We start from the raw sequence: 26,555 nt of genomic DNA, 5'->3' as shown, positions 1-26,555 counted from the left end.
TGGGGATTGCCAATCCTCTCATTTTGACGCTACGTCTGGAATACCGCGGGGAAGTCACCTAGGACCACTTATCTCCCTGCTCTATTTTAATGACGTGAACCTAGTTATTAAAGGACCACGATTGTCTTACGCGTTTCTGGGATTCATCTTCAGGACCGCTAAGGAATTTACAGATATTTACTGCCTCAAATCGTTGTATTGCGCAATATCTCGCTCTATATTAGAGTACTGCTCGGTTGTCTGGACCCCTCATTACAACAATGGCGCGGAAAGAATAGAATCAGTTCAACGGTGCTTTTTGAGATTTGCTCTTCGTAAACTGCCATAGACGGATCGTTTCCGCATACCAAGCTATGAAAGTCGCTGCTTACTAATACGTTTGGAGCCTTTGTCTGTCCGTAGAGACACGGCCAGGGCGTTGTTTACCACAGACCTTTTGCAAGGCCGCATAGACTGCCCCGCTCTTTTGGAACAAGTGAATTAACGTGCAACCTCGTGCTCTGCGAAACAACTCGATGCTGCGATTACCTGCTCAACGAACTAACTACAGCATTTTTGGCGCAATAGTTGGTCTCCAAAGATTATTTAATAGAGTATCCGCTCTATTCGACTTCAATTTATCTCGAACGCTTCTTCGTCGGCGATATCGTTTATATTTTTTAAGATCTGAATAGTTATAATGTCATATTGTTGTATTCCCGTTTCGTTATATGTATTGACTCTCTAAAGATATTTTTTTTTATTGTTAGCTTTAAGTTACACCATTGGGGCACTTGCTCGCCTGTTGGTGAATAGACCAAATAAATAAATAAATAAATGAACAAGAAAGTAATAAAAATTACCCTAAACAGCAAAACAGTGACACAAAAGAACAATTCGGAAAAAAACCCATTTTTTCTTAGTTTTATGTTTGCTACGTAGCTTGGCTTGACCCCCCACCCTCCCCCTCGTCACACTTTATCGCAAAACCGCAAACTGCCTCCCCCCCCCTCCTCGAATGCTACGTCATTTATGGATGGTCTCAAAAAAGAAATGCAGTTTACTAACGGCGATAAACGATACAGCGAAGTGAGCACTCGGGACGATAGGAGACTGCAAAGGTTTTAGTCGAAAGTCAGATGAAGAAAAGGGAAATGCACTTCTGACGGTTACAAAAAACTGTAAAAAACAAAACAATTCATCTAAAAAGACAGTTATTTATTACCCCATTATAGCTTTTCAACCATTCCTGTGAAATTTGGTGTCCCAGACAGTCTGGAGGTACGATGCTGGCCTAACAAGCCAGTCGTCGTAGGTTCGAGTCTCAGCTCGGGAGAAACTGTTAGTGTTAGTAGGATCGTAGCGCTAGTCCCGCAATTGTTCTGTACACTAAACAGTTGGATGCAAAGAACACCCAACGCAAACGGGGAATCTTTTATTACTTTTGGGCAATTTTTTGTTACTTTTTGTGTCTTATGACTGCGCATTATACACAAAAAGTAACAAACAAAAAGTAATAAAAATTATGACGGCCACACGCTTGTATGTGTTTCTGCAGGAGAACATACAGCCAAGCACCGCAATGCATGTGTTGGCAAGACTTCCCTCGCTGCATTTGTATTGATGCAACGATCTGGTTCATTTTTGTCTCCCTTCATCCACACGTAATTAGAATTTCAACCGTCAACCTCAAATGTCCAATTTGAAACACTTTCGTTTCGCCCCCCAGTGTTTACTTGAAATGGAAATATGTAATACTGTCTGACCAGAGTTGCCGGAGTTGCGAATATTGTTCTGGATGGGCACAAGTTTTGTATATTCAAACAGGTCCAAATGAGTTTCCATGAACCAATGATTATGTGCTGTAAATAGCTTGCAAGAAAGCGAATGTTTTTATTTTTCTCTAACGCAGTTTACAGATCGTAATGTCATTTTAAGGCGCATTTCAAGTCTTTGAAATCATCAACGTTTGCATACTCTATGACGGGGAAAATGTTGCTTGGCAGCTCTTGTCATATTTTTTCGCTACTCCGTATGCATACATGTATGCAGCGAACTAATACACGCCCACCGGATGAATTGGAGGTTGAAAAAACTTGTAACATGTGCAACTTATGCGACGGTGTGTGATTTTTTTTGACTTGAGGTGGAAAGGGAGCATTTTTCGACAGAAAAAACGTTGCAGGTGGTTGAAACGACCATTATTAGATAGTCGTACTCTCATAACACGTGCTAAATATATGACAGTATGTGTTGTTACTTAACTGGGGAAGAATTTTATTGCTTTTTAAGTAATGGATTTGTTACCTAAAAGGTAATTTTGCGCTATTGCTTTTAAAGTAATAAAGAAAAGTTTTACGTGTATGTGTATAAATAAACAGAAGGTCGAGTTCCGAATCGGGTTGTAGCACCAAGGCTTTGCTTTACTTCTTAACCATATAATGAGCGCTTCATCATATTGCACAATTTTGTAGTAGAAAGTTTTTCGTCAGAATATAATCGAGCTCTAGGTCCAAATTTCCCCCTGAACTCGTTTCCTAGAACGCTGTCTACCGGTTAACCTAACGCTTCCACCGATTCAACAGTGAAAGGACGCATGGCTAGGGGCACCAAAGCAGCGGAACGGGGCGTCCGTTTCGAAGTGTTGAGGAATCAGAAAACAAGAGTCATCCGCTGGAGGCCCGTAGATGACCGTGTAAGCGTGTTGAGGATTAAGGGCAAATTCTTCAACTACAGTTCAATCAACACTTATGCATCGACAAACGACAAATTAGATGACGTCAAAAATAATTTCGACGAAAAGTTGGAATGAACCTATGACGAATGCCTAAAACACGACGTATAAAAGTCGTCATCGGAGATGCAAACACGCAGGTTGGGATGGTCATATGTGGCTCCTATTTTCCACCTTCAAATATTCGAATATGAAGCATCTAGGTAAATGGAGAAGCCTGCTCCCAAATCGATCATGTACTGATTGACGGTCAGAACCTTCCGGCTGTTACTGATGTTAGATCTTTCCGGGGACCAAACGTTGACTCTGACCATTATCTCGTCGTTTATAAGATCCGCGCACGGTTGTCGAACATGCTGAAATCTTGCACAGAGAGCACGATGCGTTCAACATATAGCGATTGAAGGCTTATGGCGTAGCAGAAGAATACGCTAGAGAGCTGCATCAACGGATCGCAGAACAGCATGAGGAATGAATGAAAGATATAATGGGCTGTGGAGTGATATACAGTGCTATTAAACAGCTGCGAGAGAGGTGGTAGATATGACAAGAGGAAGACAGCGTAACAGCTGGTTTAATGCCGACTGCCAGAGAGTGACGGACAGAAAGAATCATCAGCCACAGTGAGCACGCGGCTCCTGGGCATGCTCACTGTGGCTACACGTCAGACCAGACAGAGATACAGAAAGGCAACAGGCAATTCGTTTTCTTGGTACGCTTGTGATTGTGACAACGATATGAGCCGCGAAGTGAAAGTTGCAGCTGCAAACAGGGCCTTCTACGAACTACGTAATCAGCTATAGTCCCGTAGTTTGCAAACTCGCCCAAAGCTAGCGCTTTATATACGCTGATCGACTCCGTGGTAGGCCTCGCACGCGGTGAATGTGCGCGGTAGAAAAAGATGCATGATCTGCTGGTGTACGAGGTGACCGGAGAACGGCTGCCCAAGCGGAAGTATCTAGACATCTCTGTTATAACTGCAATGTTTTTCCGTATTCGGTACCAAATCGTTCAGGACGTAAAACATATTGGGTCTGTCCATTATCGACGGTAGACTTCGTTGGTTTGAAGTTTTTGACAGCTGTTTCTCAACAACTACTAACAAACAACTTAACTATTTTCTCTTCTGCTTGGAAAAGTGGGAAATTTCATCCAATGGTAAGTAAGTGGATTTAATTTGATCAGATGACTCAGCATTTTTTAAGCTCACATATGCGTGATACTACAAAAAAATTATCATAATCAGATTGCTTTTCCTGAACGATATACTGAACGAATGAATTGCGAAAAAATAAAATGATGATGCGAGAAGTCGCAGAAAATACTACAAGGTATACAGCCCTAGCGGTTGTATGAAATGGTGACGTAGGACTAAATGTATACATTATATGCTGCGATAAACTGTTCATAGGCAACACTACCGTTTTTATTTAATGGTCGTTATTGTAAAACTAACGATGCATGAATACATGAAAATTTTACACTAGTAGTAGTTGCGAAAATTCTCATAACTCTCATCTTCAAGCATCTATAGCTCTAAAAAAAACCGATTCCATAATCTTCAGCTCGAAATATGTGCTATGGAGCGCTGATGACCGCACCACCACCGGTAGTATTGAATATTTTGTTTTGTGTTGTGCACTACTAACAAACAACTTAACTATTTTCTCTTCTGCTTGGAAAAGTGGGAAATTTCATCCAATGGTTATACAATTTTATTGGTAATTATTCTTCAAAGGCCTAAAGCTCCTTCTCTAAACAATAATCACGTCATGAATGGGCTGATTTAAATTGCTCTGACAAGGCTGAGTACTTGAGATAATTACGATAAAAACAAATTGTCAAAGAGCACATTGAGAGTATACAAGCAAAGTGCATCAAATACACGAGATGTTTATATCCTTTCATTAACAGAAATTCTAAGCTCTGTTAAACGAATAAGCTTCTAAACTACAAACAGCTTGCCAAATCGTTGTTTGACAAAGAGGAAAACACCTCAAAAAATGGTTCTGTGCACACGAATTACGCAGGCTTACTGATGTTGACACATTGACAATCAAGTTTGCGGTAAACTTAATTCCCCTAATTTCATATGTAGGTTCAAATCTCTACGAATGATAAATTTTGATTGCGAAAGCGATCATATACCTATCAGTGTTGAGGATTCACCATTTATGATTAGCCATTTAAAATAATTAATTGATAAAAAAAGGAATTTCACAAAAATAGTGAAGTGAAAACGTGTGAACGAATAGAATATACTTCTACTGTAGCTTGGTTGCAAAAACGCCCTGTTTAAGGAGCACTTCAATGGTTTAGGTGAACTGAAAAAGATAGACGCCACTGATTCTGAAAAAAAAACACTTTGTATTGTGATGGAACACTTCTCAGGACAACATTCGATTGACACTCATGAAACCCAGAACTTGGACTGAATCTAGGAGCTCGCCGGTACCATATTTCGTCAATCGCAGGTAGAACGAGTAATAGATTACTTCCAACGACTTTGGTGTGCTAGTAGTATTTATTAATATTATAATGTTTGCTTTAACAACTTTAGAAATTGTTAGGTAACAAGATGTAGGCAATGATTATGTTATTACTCGGGACGTTTACAAGTACGTGGATTAATTTGATCAGATGACTCAGCCTTTTTTAAGCTCACATATGCGTGATACTACAAAAAAATTATCATAATCAGATTGCTTTTCCTGAAAGATATACTGAACGAATAAATTGCGAAAAAATAAAATGATGATGCGAGAAGTCGCAGAAAAAAGAAAAAACAGGATTGTCTCTTCCTTCTGTACCAGTAGCTGAGAAAATCTCAAATGCTTATTTCATAGATACGTATATATTTGCATCTTTTTTTCACACAGTAGGGTAGAAGCACCGGTTTTGGCCATGATAGAACAAAATTGATAATTGTGAAAAAGTGGTGCTTATTACGAGAGTCACTTCACGGTGAAATATATTTCACTCACACGCTCACTTCACTTTTTTTGACCAATTCCCGATTCCACCTCAAGCGAGGTGACAAAAATCACCTCCGTGGAGTGAGATTGACAGTGAAGTTAAATTAAGAATAGGACAAGTGAAATGAGATTGTTTCCCAGCTCAAAAATGTCTAAGTCCCAGAAAGTCGTTTTTTCCCGTTTTTTAGATAACACCAGATCTTGACGTGTTCTGCATTTCTAAGACATTCGGCATAAAAAAAATGTTTTTTTTCGGTATCGAAAATTTCCTGAACTAGTTTGCATTTTTTTCATCGGGCAAAAAAATGAAAAATTGACCGCTTTAAGGCACGGATCAAACTCTGATTCGCTACGTTACTGAAGAATGAATCCAATATTTACCATTAGATCACAAATCAATCAACTTTAAGACTTATGGCAGCTTCGTGGAATCATTTCACCGTTCAAAATGGTCGTGAATAATTCCACGCGAAACTTCGCTTTTTCCGTTCTCACTTCACTGATATGACACTCATAATAACCCAGATTCCACGGCAGATGTCACTTCGCGACGTTTTTCTCACTTACGTGAGTCCCGTAATAGGATTTTGTTCACTTCACTCTGATTTCACCGTGAAGTGACTCCCGTAATAAGCACCAGTATCTTAGATTACTCCTAATTTAAAGTCTCCTATTGAACCTGCTGATACTATACAACAAAACTATTGCAAACTTAAGCAAAGAAATATGCGTATTTTAGTTTTAATGAAAGAACTAACTATGCTTTCTCCAGTTCACTATACAGCCTAACGTTTAGGTAGTTTGCAAGCTATTTTTAATAGAGCATAACTTTGTTTTAATTTGCCCATTTCTATAACAAATCTTGTTATCAGCATCAGGCACAACTAACTACAGCACATGAATAAAAAAAGTAAATATTTTGGTGTGATTTTTCTCTGCAATATCAAAATTACCTACAGCTTCCAAAAACGTTCATTGATCCATTCTTGGCCACATATTAATGCAATTGCATGATTCATAATCCTGATATTGGCCATATGTAAACAAAACCATGGTAACGTATTGATGTTTATGCAAAACATGAAATGTATGAATTTTCGGGCTGATATTTCAATCGCATGAGATATGTAAAACTACAAAACTGGTTTGGGATTAGAAATTTTCCGTTTGTTCAGATTATTTACAAATCTGTAACTTCATTTGTATTTACCAAAACTAACGCTTCGGATTCTCAACCGTGCCTGACTATAAAAAATGGCACTTGAGTTACCGAAGTTGATGTTAGCAAATAATACGAAAAAGTTTCTATGTGAAAAAGGAAAGAGCGGAAGCTTTTTAATGTAGATCAATGACAGACGAAAAATTAATATAGGTCAATGATGCGCTGTCAGTGTTATTAAACATCCTACTAAGTTTAAACGAATTCTAACTAGAAGTAACTTTGCCCTGCTAGCTTTGTGTGAATAGAATATCATTATTTAGTTAGATTATTATATATACTGGCCCTTTGGTTAGTTCAAAAACGAGGATTTTCTGCTGGTAAAATACAGTCATGGAGAAAATAATAAATACACTTGCAGTGTTGGATAATTTTTCGTATTTGCGCAGTGATTTTAATTGTTGTATGATGTTATGTTACGTCATTAAGATACGCAGACACTCTTTTTAAAAGAGGCACGGAGAATTGACTGGAGAAATTTCTTAGTCGGTGATTCCGAAAATTTTTCGCGTGAGTTTCGCGTGTTTTTAAAGTGGCGACAAAAATAAATACACTATTGAAATATATATACAAAACAATCCAAATTAGCTTCATTTCTCTACATATCGTTAGCAAAGTGACCTTTAACGTTACAAAACTCACTTTCAAAGTTTTGTGGCTTGTCCTTTGTTTTGTAAAGCCATATTCAATCTTCCGGGTATGTTCACCACCAGGTTTTCACGAGTAGAAGCTGAACTAGCATTTCACGCTGCCTGTCCGACGTTCCATAACTCTTTTTTTTTTCTTTGGATGATGCTTTGCAACCTAGACTTTCCCAATCTTCCTTAGAATTTCTAAAGGGTTTAAATTAAAAGTCTGCGCTGGTCATACTTATAATTTTATATTTTCGTTTGAAAATCATCTTCGTGTTTTCAATGCTGTATGTTTAGGATCGTTACTCTCCAACGAAGAAGCATGTTTTCTTTGGCATACGGAAGCATTGCGCTACGTAAAATATCTACACAGTCGTTAGTATTCATAGTCTATGTTATAGAATCAATGGGCTCCATACCAGCATCAGAAAACAGTATTACACCGTTTTGTGGTCACTTCCAAATTTTACTACTTTCGTGGTTAATTGTGCTTTGAAAGCAGTATTCACCGGTCTTCTCACCAGCTGCTGACCGTTTGAAACAAAAAGGTTAAATTTCGACTCATCCGACCAAAACACGATGTGCCATTAAGTTGCACCCTAGTCTAAAAACTTTTTAGAAAATTCAGTTCTTGCCAAAATGTGTCGCTTTTGAAGTAGAATAAAGTTTCCTGTGTACCTAGGTGGTCGATTTTGCTTCCATATGCCGAAGAAAACATGCCACTTTGCCGAATCTATATGCAGTATAACGATCCTAAGCATACAGTATTGAAAACACGAAGATGATTTTCAAACGAAATATAAAATTATTAGTTTGACCACCGCAGACCCCTAATTTAAATCCTTTAGAAATTCTATGGAAGATTGGGGAATTCTAGGTTGCAAAGCATCATCCAAAGAATAAAACAGAGTTATGGAACGTCGGACAGGCAGCGTGAAATGCTAGTTCAGCTTCTACTCGTGAAAACCTGGGGGTAAACATTCCACGAAGATTAAATATGGCTTTACAAAACAAAAAACAGGCCATAAAATTTTGAAAGTGAGTTTTGTAACGTAAAAAATCACTTTGCTAACAATATGTAGAGAAATGAAGCTAATTTGGATTGTATTGAATATATATTTCAATAGTGTATTTATTTTTGTCACCACTTTAAAAACACTAACTCACGCAAAAAAATTTCGGAATCACCGACAAAGAAATTTCTCCAGTTATTTCTCCGTTCTTCGTTCAAAAAGAGTGTCTGCAGATCTTAATGACGTAACATAACATCATACAACAATTAAAATCACTGCGCAAATACGAAAAATCATTCAACACTGCAAGTGTATTTATTTTTTACTCCATGACTGTATATCTATATGATAAAGTCAAAATATAAAATAAATTCGCGTGACTTCAACTTTTTCGCGAATTGGCCACAATAGGAGACCCAAGTGGCCAATTTAGAAATGCTATGGCCAAAACCGGAGCCTAGAGAAGTTTTTTGATTGGAAAATATGTAAACAATACAACATAATTTGATTATTTAAACTCATTGTTAGTGCAGAATATAGGCGATTTCATCCGATTTTCCCGTTGAAATTATTCAATTACATGTTTTTCGAAGGAAGAAGGACTAATATCTCTCATTCATAGCATACTATGGACAAAGCCGGTGCTCTTACCCTATTTGAATATATCAGCTTATCTTTTAAAAAATGATGATTGGCTCAACAAAAAAAAATGAACCCAGGAACAGAAAAGGTAGCCCAAGCACCGAACCTCGACTATGATGCCACACATTATCTACCCATTGAGAATGTGAAAGCGAGCGACAGATAGAGCAGTTCTACGATAAACACCTCACAGACCTGACTAAAACGAATTTCCCACAGCACACCGTGATTTTCTAAAACCCAAATCATTCTCCCAAAGAATAAAACCAACAACACAATTGAATTGCTCAAAACGGTCCCCAATTTACGAAACAAACTTTGTATTCCATTATCACCACATGTGGTAGCTTTATGTTTTCCTGTTTTCATATCAAACCGTTTTCAAGTGAGGCGGAAAAACTTAATTTGAGAAGGAAGGGCAGAAAAACAGACGTGGAAACAATACCAAAGCCGCTGTCATCCAGAGGGCAATGGCGGTAACTAACAGTAACGGTAGGTAACTTTTCTGCACCAGGGGACAAATCTTCGAACTTTTAACACACCGCATTATCCAGAAGACAAGCAGAAAAAAAGATGAATAAAAAGTAACGCTCAAAATAAGGGAATAAATTTGAACCAGGGAGAAAATGCCAACATACCACTTGAATATTTCCTGAAAGATTCAAATCAGGATAAAAGAACACTAATTGAAAAGACTCCCGTTGCAATGGCGACATCGATCGTTTGTTTGTAAGTTTTCCTCGAATGTTATTTTCCATCATCCACTTTTGTAATGATAGAATAGCAGCACCGTTACGGTGTGCAGAAAAAACAGTGGGCAGGAACTAAAAGTTGTTTTGAAGTTTTATAGTTGTTTGTGATTGAATCCTATAAAAAATAGAACTGCTTGCTGCCAACAAAAAATTACAGCCTGAGCTTAGATTCAAATACGTACGACAAAAATATATGGAAGAAGTGATGACGGTGAAAGTTTTTTGAAGTAAAAACTATTTTCTACCATCAGCCTGGTCTTCCTACGACCAGGGATGGTACCTGTCGAATCGATATCAGCCTTCCTTTTTGGCAACAGCTCAATTTTTTATCGAATAAAAATAAAAATAAGTGTGTAAAGGTAAGAGAAAAGTGCTTAAGCGACTATTGATTCCAATATCACAACGTTATTTGAAAACAAAAAAGTGAATTATATGTTATCCGCACAAGAATATCAATAACAAAAAATACACATTCACCCCAAGTGCCCACAAGCCGAACGAACTTTTCAATTTATTCCCATCGAGATCAAACGGTTGCTACTAGTACCATTAAAACAATGCTAAAACTTCCCACATAAACTGACATTTATACGATTCTTCCGGCTATATGAAATAATTTTAAAATACTTTGAACTTCAGGTAACAGCTTTTCTACTTACAGAGCACACTAATTTTTCCTTCCATTTCGTTCTCGCCCTTTTGTTCACAGGTCACATGACTGGTCGCAATGTGTAAAATCCCATTATGGCCCTGGTTAGCCATAGCATGGAAATGGAAGCTGGTTCTGGCGTCGTTTTTGCTACTCCAGAACGGTTGCGTCAGTCCCGTACAGTTAAGTGGTTCAAGAGTAAACGATGGAAGTACCAGTAGTGTTGGAACGGCGGGAGGCTTCACGGTGGCAAACAGTAGGAACGCTATCCTTCTGGCGAAAACGCAAGCTAACGTGGTAAGTTTATGTGTTAAGTGAGCGAAAAAAAATGTGTTTCATACTAAAACTCTAATAAATCCGGAGGACGTAAGAAATCAGCGGATTTACAAAATCTGTCGTATTTTCAAATCTATAGTATATGGAAGAAATCTGATGATCTAACAAAAGGCTCTTCCAAATCGTGTATAGGGGTTATGACCATTCGTATCTCTTAAACCTTGTTGGTTTTTCTTGTGGTACTCACTTTAATAAGAACTACGGCACATTGATAGTTTTCGTGTTGCCAAAACCAAAAGAAACCTTTTCTGGTGCAAAATTTACCAGAAAATAAATTGCAATAACTTATGTTTTTAGACTACTACCCAAACAACATCACGTAACAAATCAAACAAATACTAACAGATAGATTTGAAAGCAAAAACAAAAAACAAAATCGTATGTTCTTCTTTGGGAGATTTCTGGGTTATTAAGATGAATGAGTGCCTACACGCATCTCACACATGTATAAAAACGACATTATTAGTACTGATTCACCATGAAAAATGTTTGATTAAAAGCATCAGGATTTCATATAAGCTTGTATAGCGTAGTGAATGTTCTCTGTCAATTTATTTTGATTGAAGCAGACGGAACGAGTTTCAGAAGCTGCTTTTCTATCTTTTACTAAGAAAACCAAATAATGAAGAAAATAGATATCCAGTAACAAAACAAGCGTTGTGGTTGTTTGCAGTAGAATTTGAAGGTTCGATTTAACTTTTCGTATCTTCAAAGAAACTTTTCAATTTATTCTCATCGAGATCAAGCGGTTGCTTCCAGTGCCATTAAAACTTTTCATTACTTTGCCTAATGAAATTAACGAGATTATCCGTAGGCATATATATTAAAAATTAAATCGACTGGATTCGTCTAGTAGCTACCTGACGCAGCTAGCAATTAAAAAACAGCTGCTGAGACTGAGAATAAAATTCAGCAAAAGCTTCACCAGTAAGAAGTGTTGATAGATGCTTTGGAAAAAGAGGTAAAAGTGATGTTAATTCCATCTCAAGATAAACATTAGGCAAATAATAATTATCTTAGATTCAATTAAAAAATTAAAATTTAAAGAACAAACTGAAATAGAAAGAGAAGTTGAGTGAAACACCATAAGATTTTAAATTTACGTGTAAGAATGATGTAAAAAATCAATGAATGCCACGTAATGTAATTATTTGTTATGAGAAAAAGTTGGACCAATTTGCAAATTTGTAGACCCTTCGCAATCTGCTGCATATTAGAATTCGGTCAATTCTATGAAATCCTTAAAATATGTAAATATGTGAAATCGGTACAAACAATATCATCGGTATAATTTTTATGATCTATGGAAACTTTAAACGATGTATAACACTGATACACAGGATTGGCCAGCCCAAACTGGCAAAAAAAATGGAAAATTATAGCTTATTAACCATTGTTATGAACTTTGGAACCCCTAGAACGAATAACTTTTTCAGAAACTTAAATAGGTTCTCTCGTAAACACAAGTTAAAGTGACGAACCCAACGAGCAATCACTATGAAACACTCTGACGCAATTCTGTATACACTAGGGGCTCCAAAATTCACAGGAATGGCTATAACAACTGTTTTGAGCATTGGAGTAGCGTTTTTTTGACCAGTGTAATCTGTAAAGTCTTCCAAGTTCATTATCTGTTATCTGTTTAATCTGTGAAATCTACAAAATATGAAATCTGTGCAAAATCTGGAAAATTGTTAGAATCAGGTAAATTTGTAGAATCGATAAGACTTTGATAGTGAGGGTCACTATGTCGACTTGATTGGAATTCAGGGGTACCATAGTCAATAATAACAGAAAAAGATAAAACTACATGACGGCGCACCCGTCACTACGCTGTTTTTGGGAGAGACAGCAACAGACTGACGCATTTCAATCTCAGTAGATGCTTGAAGTGCGAAATGGGAAAGCAACACAAAATAGGATAGACGAATTTCATCCCAAATCGTCTCAAGGATTGGCAGCACCCTCGCCGAATTGGTTGAAACTTTTCGGGTGTGGAAACATCACCTAATTAAGCACCTCTGCATACTCACTTTTTCCAAAATTAGTCTAGACTGTCTTCTGAAAAGGGCGAAACTTTTTTTGCCGATTTTTTGTAAATCAATATTATTCAAAAACGGTAAATTCTACAAAAAAAGTGGTCTAAAAGTAACTTTTAGGAAATTGTCTGAATTTTCATAAAAAAATATGGAAAAAATATATATCAAGTCCTACACTGAAAAAAATGCAATTTAAACACAAAGCATCGATTTAAAAAAAATAGTCATCTCCGAATTGGCTAAAAAAATTTTTGGTGAAAGACAATATTGTTGGCTACATTTCGTTCATACATCATAACTTGAGCATATTTAAGGAGAAAAAGTTATTCTCAAAAATAAAAAAATTAAATGCAAACTAAAACTAAGGTATATTATTTTTCCAGTGTAAAACAACCTGACAATTTCCTAAAAGTTACTTATAGAACACTTTTTTGTAGAATTTACCGTTTTTGAATTATATTGATTTAAAAAAAATCGGCAAAAAAAGTTTCGCCCTTTTCAGAAGACATCTACAGGGTGTCACCGTGATACTGATAAACACATTTGAGTGCCTCTTTCCGCATCGGGAGGCGTACCCTGTTGATCAGCTGGGTTTATTTCGATTACCAACACATGTTTCTAGTTCTTTTGAAGGGGAAACAGGTATAATACGCCGCCCTAAGGAACATTGTCAATATTGTAGTTATGGTTATCACAAACAACAAATCTTTTTTTAAGTTAGATACACTATTTAGTTGCTAATGCAAAACAATATCGCTCGCTAGCCTGGGAGCTAATGCGGTGTCGATCAATTAGATTAGTTGAGAGAATTCGTTATCGATATTGTTTTCGGCACATTTTGTATGTTGTAGGATAAGTACAACGATACACCGTACCCCAGTGCTGAGTCGAGAAAATTTTCAGTTGGTAATGCACTGCCATCATTTTGTTTTGTAATAACTGTTACACAAAATCATCATGATTTTATTAAAAAATATGATTAAACCGCAAACTTTCCAATCTACCGTAGCATAACGCCCCAGATGCAGTATAATATGCCAATGCAATAGTTTCATATGCCTTAGCTCAGCACTAGCGGTGGGGCTGTAGTGTAGCAGAAAGCAATAAATGTTCAAGCGAATTATACAATTTTAACCATTTCTTTACTTGATACAGCTACTTATAGCTGAGCTACTTATAGGTTCACTTGAGATATAAAAGAGCAAATACCAGGTAATAAAGTTCATACACTAGTAAAAAAAACTCACGGCAACGCTGCAAGCAGCTCAAATCAGAATTCATTTTTGTTTATTTTTGCTGCTAGTGACAATTATCAAACTTGCACAGAAGATTGGTCTCATGAACCGCTACGTATTCCCAACATGGGCGTTATGCCCCGGGGGTCGTTTTTTGCATGCTTGCTCTAAGTGATAAAAACAGTGTTAGACTTTTTTCAACAGAAAATTACAATGAGTTCAAGTAGCGAAAAAATCAGAATTTTGTATCTTGCTGGAATGAGCAACATACAGATCGGGAGAAGCTCTTCATTCTGATGAAAAACTGTTTACGTTGGAAGCTGTTTCAAACAAGCAAAATAATCGTGTGCATGGACCATGTGTCCGTGATATTCCAGCTGATATAAGAGAAGTAAAACGATTCCAAAATGCTTCAGCTGTGATTGTTTGGGGAACAATATACAGCAGAGGAAAGTTACCATTGCTATTAATCGACAGGAGTGTGAAGGTAATAAGGAGTACTATCACAGATAACAGATATCCAAGCTAGAATTGAAAAAAACTCCAGAGAAATATCTCTGGAGTTTTTTTTCAATTCTAGCTTGGATATCTGTTATCTGTGTAAGATTTCAAATTCTTACAGATTAGAATGTTAACGACATCTTTCTGCAACTTGCGACTTTAACCACTTTAGTGATGGCAGCGTTGAATTATAGTCGAAGCTACCAGACGCATGAAAATTCTCACAGATTATAAAGTCGCTGTTTTTGCAAAGATATAATACTGTTTTTGTGGTTTTTAGGTTTGTGGTTTGTGGCTGTTTTTTAGGTTTGTGTAATTTTTTTTTTCATATCAACACTAAAACAAACAAATTTATCGCAAATATGAACTGGAATTGAATAAAATTGTCGATCATGTATAAATTAACTGCTCAAAATTTCTACATTCAAAAACGGCAACCCTTCTTATTGCAATAATACCGATAAGAGCTGGAAAACTAACGATTTCATCGAATCATTGACCACTAAGTGTTCTTATCGCCATCATACTGCGTATTGCGACATGCTAAAAAACCATTACAACTTTCTACACATGAAGCTAAGTTAGCTTGGATGTATGTTATCTATGGTACTATCTACAACATGTCACTAAAGACCGTTTGCTGTTTTGTGCCGAAGAATTATTTGGAGAAGAAAGTTTCTGCTTTCAACCAGATTCAGCACCAGTGCATAAGGTATTGCACACTGTTTCCAAAGCTGCAAAAACGTGATCGAAATTATTTTGACCCAAAAATTTTCATTCTAGAGCCTTAGTGTCTTCAGCAATGTTGTTCCAATAATTAGTATTCTAAATTTTATATTAGCGCATTATTTTATCATCAGTCAAAAATATCATGATCAAAACAAATCTTGATATTTTGTTACGAACTTTTTGTATCATCTTTTGTTCTAAACTTGGTCTCGTTAATAGTTAAAATGTCAAAATTCCTATCAAAATTACTTACTGATTATTCAAATTATAGCAAGTTGTGTAAGGTTTTCGGCGGAAAAAGATCAGAATTAGCTAGAGTGTACAATATTTTGTTAATTAAATAACAAATTTTGTTATAAATATGCTTTTAAAAACACAATTTTGAACATCCAAGTGTATGATAACAAAATTTGATATAATCCAGTACTTTTTATCATTCTGGCATGTCAAGAATATTACAGGCTTTGGTATTTCTATCAAGTTCAGATATATTTGTGTTACCCGTTCGTTATAATCGTCTGATCGGGTATCTATCTATAAAACTGCAACTTTGTCTGTCTGTCTGTCTGTCTGATCCACATAGGCTTAGAAACTACTGAACCGATCGTTGTGGAACTTTGTATATAGGGGTTTTAGGGGTCGAGAAGGGTGACTAAGACAGTTCGAGACCCCTCCCTCTTTCGGAGGGTAAGGTTCCCATATAAATGGAACACAACTTTCTGCACATCTCGAAAACTTACCAAGTAAATGGAACCAAATTTGGCATGTTGATGTTTTTAGAGGTAACAAATATGTTCATATTAGTTCGACACCCCTCGCATTTCTGGAAGGGAAGGGTTTCATTCAAATGAAACACAAATTTCTGCACATCGCGAGAAATAATCAAGTAAATAGGACCAAATTTAATATGTTGAGGTTTTTGAGAACGAGAAAAATTTTCATGATGGTTCAACACCCCTTTCTCTTCTAAAGGAGCGGGTTCATACAAATGAAAATCAAATTTCTTCACAACTCAAGAATCAATCAAGTAAATGGAACCAAATTTGGCATGTTGAGGTTTTTGGGAGCAAAAACTATTTTCATGGTGGTTTGACAACCCTCCCACTTCTGGATGGGACACAACAATACAAATCAAACACAAATTTCTATGGTGGTTTGACACTCCTCCGTACTCTGGCAGGGAAGGGAGATCTCCCGTACAAATTAAACAGATATTTCAACCAAGTTTTCCGGAAAACAGCCTAAAACGATCGGGTCGATGCACCAAAGGCAAAACTCGACTCCAGAATCCATTTTTAAATTTAAGATGAAAACTTCCGGTTTATAATATTGGTGTTTCTGGAACCAGGTTGATGCCCAGAGGCCAGAAAATGTCTCCAAATGCCCTATATGGGTATTTTTGACCTCAGACAACATTTTGAATTGTAAGATGGCAACTTCGGGTTTCTGGAAAACAGCCAAAAATGGCCAATTTCCACCCAAAATAATAATATCCGGATTTAGCTAAAATCGACCACAGACACCATTTTAAACTCAAAGATGACAACTTCCGACTCCTGGGAAACAACCGAAAATGACTGAATAACATCCAATATGGGTGTTTCTTCAACTAGTATGACGCTCAGCGGCCAGAAATTCTCTCCAAATGCCATTTTTGACTTTTGACTTTATTCATATGCTATGGCCGATTCGTCGTGCATTTGCAGACTATAAACACATCGCAAAGAATCAATGAATTTGGAATATTAAAAATTTTTAATTAAACACAAAAATGGACGGGACGAAAGTTGCCGGGTCAGCTAGTAACTAAATAAATATGAGAGATAATAATTAACTTTCGTCGGTGAACTCGTATGTTTTATTATAGTGAACATGACCAACATCGTAGTTAGAACATTGAGAAATTATAGAAAATCACAATAAAAAGTTATGTCGAAAAATGATTTTAAGGGGCATTCTAAAGAAAACTTCACAATAGTTCATTTAAATTGCCAGATAGAAGTATGGATAGAAGCAGTGTCTTCGACGAAGTTGTTTTTTATACAAGGTGCTAAAACTTTGCCAAACAAAGTGAATTTTTATATGCAAAAAATGAGAAAAATGAAATTCGTTTCTCACTTTTAGGTGGAATAACCACAAAATTCCCCAACTTGACCTCCCAGCTGGTCTCGAGGTACGATGGTGGCCTAACAAGCCAGTCGTCGTAGGTTCGAGTCCTGACTCAGGAGAGACTGTTAGTGTCAGTAGGATCGTAGCGCTATCCTCGCAATTGTCCTGTACACTTAACAGTTGGCTGCGAAGCCTGTGTTTAATAAACAGAAGGTCGAGTTTCGAATCGGAATGTAGCACCAAGGCGTTGCTTTTAACCACAAAATCCTAACTAATTAAGAAAACAACTTTGCTGAAGACACTACGGTTTCAACTTGTTTGAGATAAGAGTAATTAGTGTAAATTAGTGCATCGTTTAAGTAGAAATCCGAAACCAATAAAATATGAGAGATAGAAATCAACTTTAAATCTGCAATATGTATCGTAAAATATTTTCGTTATTTCGGCTAAACCTGTACAATTAGAAAATCTGTGAAACCCTCTAAACCTGCATATACTTTATAAATCTTGTAAAATCTTTACGATATGTTTTTCTGAAGGACGCAAAAAAATTCACCGGTATTTAAAATCAAAAAGTGCCGATATAAAACGTTTTACTCGAACAAAAGTTATAGATAAAAAACTGATTTTAAAGAGAGGTGTTCTACAAAAAACTCTATTTTGTCGTGCCCAATGTACAGAAAGGACATCGCAGTATTCAGCAATTGTTTTTCTTTTAAACTTTTCCACAACTTTGTTGAAGGAAGCAAGCTGGTATAGTGAAAATTAGAAAAAATATTTTTCTGATCTGATCGAAAAACCGAAAACGCCAAAACTAAAGCCTTGTTCTATGAAACATATTTGCTAAAGACATTAAATAAAATCCATTTTTCACAGTCAAATCTGAAGCGGTCACGGTTTTCCGAATTTAGACCACTGTGCACTGTGGGATTTTCAAAAAAATCTTTTCACCAATTGTTAATGCCTTGAAATATAATACTTGGAATGTGTAGAAACTATTTTGGAAATTATTTCATAAAATGGTGGTTGAAAAACGCGCTTTACAACATGTATTTCGTTGTTTTAATATCACTTTTTTTGTGTAAAATACAAAAAAGTCTCTCCCAGCTGGTCTCGGGGTACGATGCTGGCCTAACAAGCCAGTCGTCATATCAAAACGATGAAATAATTTCCAAAATAGTTTATGAAATAATTTCCAAAATAGTTTCTACACATTCCAAGTATTATATTCCTTCCTATTCCTTTTATATTCCTAGACCTTCATAAGGGTATTACTCAAAAATGTATCGTACGATGATTTTGAAATTTTGACCAGAGATTCTGGACGTCATAGCGAATCGAATGGTGTACTCAGATTCTTTGGTGCATTTTTTTATAATAACGGTCTGCGGGAGCACCGTGAGCAAGCTAACGAGCCGTTAAATTCGAAATTAGTACGGCGGAAGCTAGGTTGTAGTAATCCAGTAGAGCGAAGAAAACGTTTGGAGGCCCGAAAATTTAATTTTGAAAGTATTTTTGGCGGCTCGATTTCGGAATTTAGAATTTTTGCTACGAGCACCGCTGTTTGAACTTCTCTGCTCCATTGTAACGTGTCAATTTCAAGTAGACGACATCGGTCAGGATATGGAGGTAGGTTAACCGGGTTACCCTACGGTAGATTTCTTAACGCAATCCACATGAATCTTTTCTGCACTCGCTCAAATTGCATTCCACACTAGTACCAGTTTGTGGCACCAAACCAAGCTAGCCTTTTCGAGGTGTGAGTGAACGAGAGCAAAGCGTTGTATTTTCGAGCATTGGAGATCCATAAAGTCGCGAACAAATTTCAAAAGTTGTCTCGACGTAGATGGAACGTCAGTTTAGTATCTATCAAAACTCCGAGGTCATTAACATGGTCAAATCTAGTTAGGTTCGGATTATCAATTTGATAGTTGAATACAATTGGATTCATTTTGCGGTGAAAGGGCATCAATTGACATTTACTAATGCAAACCGTGAACCAGTTTTTGCGGCACCAAGAAGCAAACTTATCCGAAAACCCTTGTAACCGCCGACAGTCGTCGATAAAGCTTATTAGAAAGTACATCTTAAGATCGTCTGGGTATACTAGTTTACAGTCCAGTAGTGAGGAAACGTCTTTGAAGAACAGCGTAAACAGCAAAGGTCCGAAGTTGCCACCTTGTGGAGCGCCTGCGGTTTTCGAAAACTATGACGAACAGCAAAAATTAATGTGTACTCGGAAAACTTTGGAGACTTGGGACGAGGTGGACCCTAAACATTTCTAAGCACTCGTGAAAAGTATGTTAGAACGTAGCCAGTTGGTTATCGAGACCAAAGAGAGTTAGGTTGACTATTCATTATTTCTTTTTATTATTTTTTATTAAACCAATCAGAAGTACCCAATAAAAAATTTTTAAACCTAATATGAAATGTGTAAAAAAAATTATTAATCTGCAATATTTGTAAAACATAAAGTCTGTGTAATCTATAAGATCTGCGAAATCTGTAAAATCTGTAAAGTATGCAAGTCTTTGAAATCTGTTTTCACTAGAATTGGTTATCGATTCAGTTGCTTGAATATTCAGATCAACTTTACTAATTTTTTAATATGATAACATTGCGGATTACTCTCATTACCTATTGTACAAAATTTACCAAAGTTTAATTATGTGCTCTGTTTGTACAAACGTTCTTTTACCAAACTGAACTATTCCTTTTGTAATACCCGTTCTGTTAAACAATCTAAAACAGTTTATGCATAAGATATGACTTTCATATTCAAGCATACGAATTAATCAAGTCGGATAATGTTTACCGAGTGTACATCTCTCCCATCACATTTTCGCTCCTATCAAAGCACTAAACGGGAGAGTACGTTGACATTTTCCTGCTTGCTTTCATCTTTCGACTACTAGTTTCCTCACATTTGTTGAAAATCGACACTGCACATGGAAAGCCATTTCGCGAGCATGTTTGCATTATGTACGGAAGAAAACGATAGCAAGCCGACAACGCTTTTCAACCTTTTGCACATACACATCTACATAGCACTCAGAGTTTCATTCAGGCTGGAGAAGCCGGCGGTCCATGCCATTAATGTTTAAAGTGAGAGCTTGTTAGGATTTCGAGATGGCGTGAAAAGCTGTTCCTCAGAACAGCCGCTACCAGCTAAAAATCCCTTGGAGCGCTTTCAATCAACCGAGCTGCGGGGAATAATGATAAATTTCTATTTAAAGGAAATGCTTAAAAATTCATTAACGATCTGACAGACGGGTTTTATCCACTGGAAACGAGCTGGCAGCCAACGTCCTTTTGTATGAACCAAGCTGGAATTAGGGCGTCCACCAAACGAAGGCTAATGTTGCCGTAAGGTTAGGTTTAGGTGATAAAAAAAAATTCTGCAAATGTACCATTGAAATTTAAATTTTTAATTCAGAAACTAGTTGGTAATTCAGAAACTAGTTGAGCTTTTTTATGGTTATTAAAGCAGTTTCGGGTTATTGCCCAATTTTTTGGGATTCTCACCACCAAGCATTTAGCCAAATGGAACGATTGAAAATGAAATTAGATTGTATGAAAATTCAACACGTGTGCAGTGATATTCAGGAACAAATTTACAAAGCTGCCAATCTGCTCGCTGCTGTATCAAGCCAACTGAAAGCTTTGAAATTTTCTGTCTCTGCTGTATGATATTAGATTTTGACTGGCGTACCGATTATAATTATTATGCTTGTATTTTAAGGAAGACTGTTATTATTTTTACTACCAATTTGATATCATCCTGGCCAGTTATTCTATTTTAAATGTAGGTACATTAGTATGTATAACCAGTAAGCCAATTTCGTATCATCGAAGATCTAAAATGTATTATAAAGGAAATAAAATTCTGATTAGCATAAAAAGATTGGATTTCATCTGCAACCATACAGTGTAACAGCTGAGAGTTGTTCCAATTTCCGCACGCTGTTCTGTAATAAAACGAGCGACATCTTGCCAAAATCTGACGTATTGGATTTCAAGAATTTACACTGTCATCAAGCAAAAGGGTCGGACCTAATCGCTCTAGGGATTGTCATGATGATAATACACAGTTCAGCGATAATAATTTGACAAAGCATAAAGGGAAAAAACTACAATACCACTATTCTTCCTAGCGTCAAGCCTGCTTTAGGGCATGGCATAAATTTAAAAACTGTTAACCAGCCGCAACAAAAAACAACGGAAATGAAATAAAACTGCCGCAGGATTCATTTCGGGATACGAGTAATTTAATGGTAAACAGATCCGCCTAAACATACATTCGTGGCATCCAGCTGCTATGATGTCAACAGCGTCGGTCTCGGCACGAAGAGGCAAACAAGAACATCATTAGCGTCGACCACAGCTTCCGATCCGAGGCAAGATATGAAAACATTATGGTAGCCTAGGTACGGAAGCACAACAAGCGAGAGTATTATTGTGTTAAAAGTACTTATAGGATTTTCACTTCACGAGGAATTAAACTCAACGCAAAATGGGTGGCAAAGTAAGAGCAGGCTTACGTGAAGGGCGTTTAGCGAAGAGCCCTTTAGGCAACACGATTCAGAGCAATGAAAAAATGTTTTAAGAATTAATTTTAAAATAATTTACCTGGATTCGTGATTTTGTCAGTAGCAATTTTATATCACAACCAACGGACGAGGGTTCAACATATCAACTTTAGTTGATGTTGATATTAATGTAGGATGAAATGTGGTAAATAATATTTTTAAATCAAAATTAATTCCTTTTTGTCCTGAACCATTATATTACCACGAACCATCTCCTTTTGCGCTTTTCTGACATCAGGAAAGCTAAACAATTAATACGCTTCTAATCTCATCCGTGGCTAATTGCACGATTTCAGCGGTTTCACAGTATCCATGCCTTTAGATAGAAACGGTCATAATGTGAATCATAACAAGATTAAGCGAAGCCTATCAGCAAATTTCCACAGCGCAAAAATTGTTTCTACCTTTCTCGGATTCGACAGTAGATGCATTTGGCAGCGGTGCTAATGGAATAAATTACACAATTATGCCTTCGCTCGGATGAAATCCGACATTTGTGAATTCAGTCGTTTTTTTATTCATATTTCCATCCTTCAAAAGCTGGACCACTAATTGAGTTTTCTCTCACTACGCTCTACTCTTTAGCAGTCATACCGGTGATAATAGCACTTAAAATTTAAATTTGATATCTTTTTTTTAACTTAATCAAGTTACAAGACAATGGCAAGTCAGAGACAATGTTGAGACAGAGACAAAACAGAGACAAAATTGAGATAAGATGAACAGAACAACACTCAAAGGCTAAATACCAGACACATATTCAGGCAATATTTATCTTCCAAATGCAACCATCAGAAGTGGTGATTCCTCAATTTGATTTTTCTTTTTCAGAAAGCCTTAATCACTGGGTCATTGGGCGTTCTATTTTAACTCAAAAACTATCTAAACGATACTAAACTAAATAAGGCTCTAGAACTGTTTTAAATTATTTTCGATATTAGGTACATAAACAACAATTGGATAAAAATAAATAATAAATGTATCATACAAAGCCCTTTATTTTAAAACAAACTTCATTGTGAAGCATTTTCGTTTCGTTGGAAATGAGTTCTATCAAAACAAAAATGGCAACTTGTTTGCATCAAACGCTAATAATCCTTCATCGCTGCCTTTATCGCCCTCTGCAAAACTCAATTATCTACACTTCAAACTTCTTACCATTCTTCCAGAGCGTTTATCCCGCATGATTTAGCGTCTTGGCATAGAAACGAGCTACCCTCATCTTGACAGCAAGATGATGTATTCTTAGTAAAAGTTTTCCTTCTAAAGTTCAACCGAAAAACTTGCGAACGGTTGTAGCTTGTTACTTTTATGACACACATCAATTTGTTACAATTCAGCAGACGTTTAATTAGTTCTGACAGATCCAAAAGCTGAAAATTTATCTTGATGTTGTTGCTCTATGTCAGCATTCATCGGTTGATTCCATCCATGATTCCTATGTTGAATAGGCATTTTGTCTTTGAATATTCAGACATATTTTATCTGATTTATGGTCGTAGAGTGGGGAACTTCGTAGCCGCAAGGTTACAGAGTCCGCTTTGATAAGCGAGTGGTTGTGGGTTCGAATCTTAGTAGAATCAGGCCATTTGGTTGTCAAAGGACTTTAACATGGGTTTATTCTCAGGCTCTCCACTACATACCCTTCCTTTAAGCTGAATGCTATAATACCCTTGCTGCCTTTCTTCTTAGCAAAAAAAGGTCCCTCTTATAATAAAACTGTTCTGAGTAACGTATAATAGTTCTCTTCAGGGAATTGTAATTATGGCGCAGTCTTGGCTGGAGGAACAAGGTTTCGATAAGACTCCTTCCTCTTGACAAAAATAAAAGTCTACTTATAATAAAACTGACCAGAGGTGAAGCATTGAGTGCCTCTTCAGGGAATTAAATGTGACGCGGTGTTGGTAGGATGAACGAGGTTTCGATAACACTCCTTCCTCCTGACAAAATAATGTCCTTCTTATAATAAAACTGATCTCAGGAATATTTATCCTCTACAGGGAATTGTCAATGGCGATATTGGCACGAGGAACGGGGTTTCGATAAGACTTCTTCCTCTTGACATAATAAGTCCCTCTTAGAATAAACCTGGCCAGAGAGAAACGTTAGGTGTAGCCTCAGTTCAGGAAATTGTAATTTTGGCGATATTGGTAGGATAGAAGGAGGCTCGGTATAGTAGAGCAGTAAGGTTGAAACGAAAGGGTAAACTCTCACACACAAGCAGCGTATCATTCACTTCAATAGTGATACTGCCAATAATATGAAGTGCGGAGTACAGAAAACACCTGGGCAATATCACAATAGATGAAAATGTCTCTGGTCGCAGTGATGAGTCCACACAGAGGAAAATAAAATGGTCGTAAAAAATGCAAACTAGTCATAAACGTCATAAAATATAATGGAAATAGTCAAGTGTTTTTGTTTTTTTTTTTTTGGTAATTTTTTTTTAATTTCAAACGACAGATTAAAAATAAATCGAGACAATAATTAATTTTGTATGCTAAATAAGTTTTTTAGAAGATTCACTTTTAATAGAAACCTTTTCTTAAAAAAGTATTTGGTAGAAATGGTGTGTCAAATTCATCTGTACTATCTTTGTCAATCTCTTAAGCATAACACTCTAGCCTCTTGGTGTCACCCTGCTTACGGAAATACCAATATTTGAGCATTATTAGCTTTAGCGGTTTCACGGGTAACGCATTAACTATTACCGAGTTTTGTGCCTTAAAAAGTTCGAAGCGGGGGCTCGTAATCACCCATTTATGGCCTCAACATGATTGCTCAGTTATTGGTTAATATGAAAACAACGTTCGAATTGTGGTTTATCGCATGACGTAAACAGTAGGGTTCCAATGGAAATTGACATTTCGCGTTTCGTTTAGGGGTACAACCTTCTGTTGCATAGTCTGAAATGGAATATTTTTTCTACATTCCTTCCCCAGAATAAAGTTCTGCTACTTAACACCTTGTTTCCCGTGGGAAAACAACGACGACTGCTTGGTAGCGATATGAATAGGCAACAAAAATAAGGACACAGACAATTTTTTTCTTTCTTGGTAACTATAGCTGACAAACACAAAGCCAAGAATTGAAAAGCTAGAAAAGGACAGGAAAAAATCGGAAAAATCTCTCCGGGGCATACTGTTCCTAAAGCTGCAAAAAAGTTACCGTAAACTGGGGTGGCTTTGATCATTTTTTTGATTGTATCTCAAATATTTTCAGAATATACTGAAAACAATATGATTCGATATTTTTAAAATAAGTACTGGCATGCATTGAAAAAGATTCAGTCACTACCTCAAAAGTTTAGCAACATTTTTGCTGTTTTTAAATATACTCTAAAAATTTTACACCAATCATCATTCCGGGGTGACTTTGATCACTTCATTGTTTTGATGAATTTGGTTTAACACTTTGCTACTTTCACTAAATTGAACAGCCTTAAACGGCTTAAACGAGTTTATAAATATGGAAAGCAATTTGGGGGCCATTTACATTCTACGTGAACAGTTTATAATGGCGAATGTACGAGATTCATACAAATTTTTTTAAATATATATGAATTGTTATCCACTGAGAGAGAAGGTGATCTAAAATCATCAAAAACTAGTCCACGAGGAATATGACTTATGAAATTGGCCAAATTTGCATGTTACTCCACGTCTAGGGTTTTTGTTAAGAAGAAATATGTAATACGCTGTGGAGAATATTGGGACTCAACATTGCCTTTGAGGAAAAACTTGCAAAAATAACAATAAAATGTATTGTTATAATATTTGTTCATCTTAAGAACTAATCTGGGAACAAAATAAAAAAAAACTTTACGTATTGCAACTTGTTGTTTTAAATCTGCTTGAACCGATTGTTTGTATGCAACAAAAATCGCCAAAAATACACTCTATTTTCAATTAATATTTTAGCATGAAAAACACTCTTAAAATAGCAGGAAATGCATGAGTAGTAGCAATGCGAACATATATCCGCGCATTCAGTGAAGATTACGACAAGTCCCAAGCACTACGAGCGCTTTTTACCACATTTTCAAAAAAGAGGTACAGTGATCAAAGTCACCCCGGTGATCAAAGTTACCCCAGTTTACGGTACCAAAATTGTTTAGATCCGAAAAATTAAGTTAAGTGCTGTAGTGTCTTCAGCAAAGTTCTTCCATTAATTATTTTCCCTTCTAAAGAAGTTGCAACTTTGTGATTAATCCACCTAAAAGTGAGAAACGAATTTTACATTTTTCATTTTTGCACATAAAAATCCGCTTTCTTCGGCAAAATTATGTCAAATTTTATAAGATAAGCTTTACCGAAGACTACATACATATTTTAACGGGCTTTTCTGGAGTTTTTTATTGAATGGCTCCCAGCTGGTCTCGAGGTACGATGCTGGCCGAACAAGCCAGTCGTCGTAGGTTCG

General features: G+C 36.6%; 1 protein-coding gene across 11 annotated transcripts in view; it reads left to right on the top strand.

The window, feature by feature from the left end:
* Window positions 1-26,555, top strand: part of LOC129732802 (probable G-protein coupled receptor CG31760) — a 177,562-nt gene that overhangs the window by 100,803 nt on the left and 50,204 nt on the right. For all 11 annotated transcript variants that reach the window (XM_055694065.1, XM_055694068.1, XM_055694072.1 and 8 more), the window contains one exon: window positions 10,656-10,892. In XM_055694065.1, coding sequence (XP_055550040.1) covers window positions 10,674-10,892 — 219 coding nt within the window. In that variant the 5' untranslated portion in view covers window positions 10,656-10,673. The remainder of the gene's footprint in view (window positions 1-10,655; window positions 10,893-26,555) is intronic.

Source organism: Wyeomyia smithii, chromosome 3 (assembly GCF_029784165.1).
Source record: "Wyeomyia smithii strain HCP4-BCI-WySm-NY-G18 chromosome 3, ASM2978416v1, whole genome shotgun sequence".
NCBI classification, from domain to species: Eukaryota; Metazoa; Arthropoda; class Insecta; order Diptera; family Culicidae; genus Wyeomyia; species Wyeomyia smithii.
The sequence above is the reverse complement of the archived record's forward strand: the minus strand, read 5'-3'. Positions and strand labels throughout refer to the sequence as shown.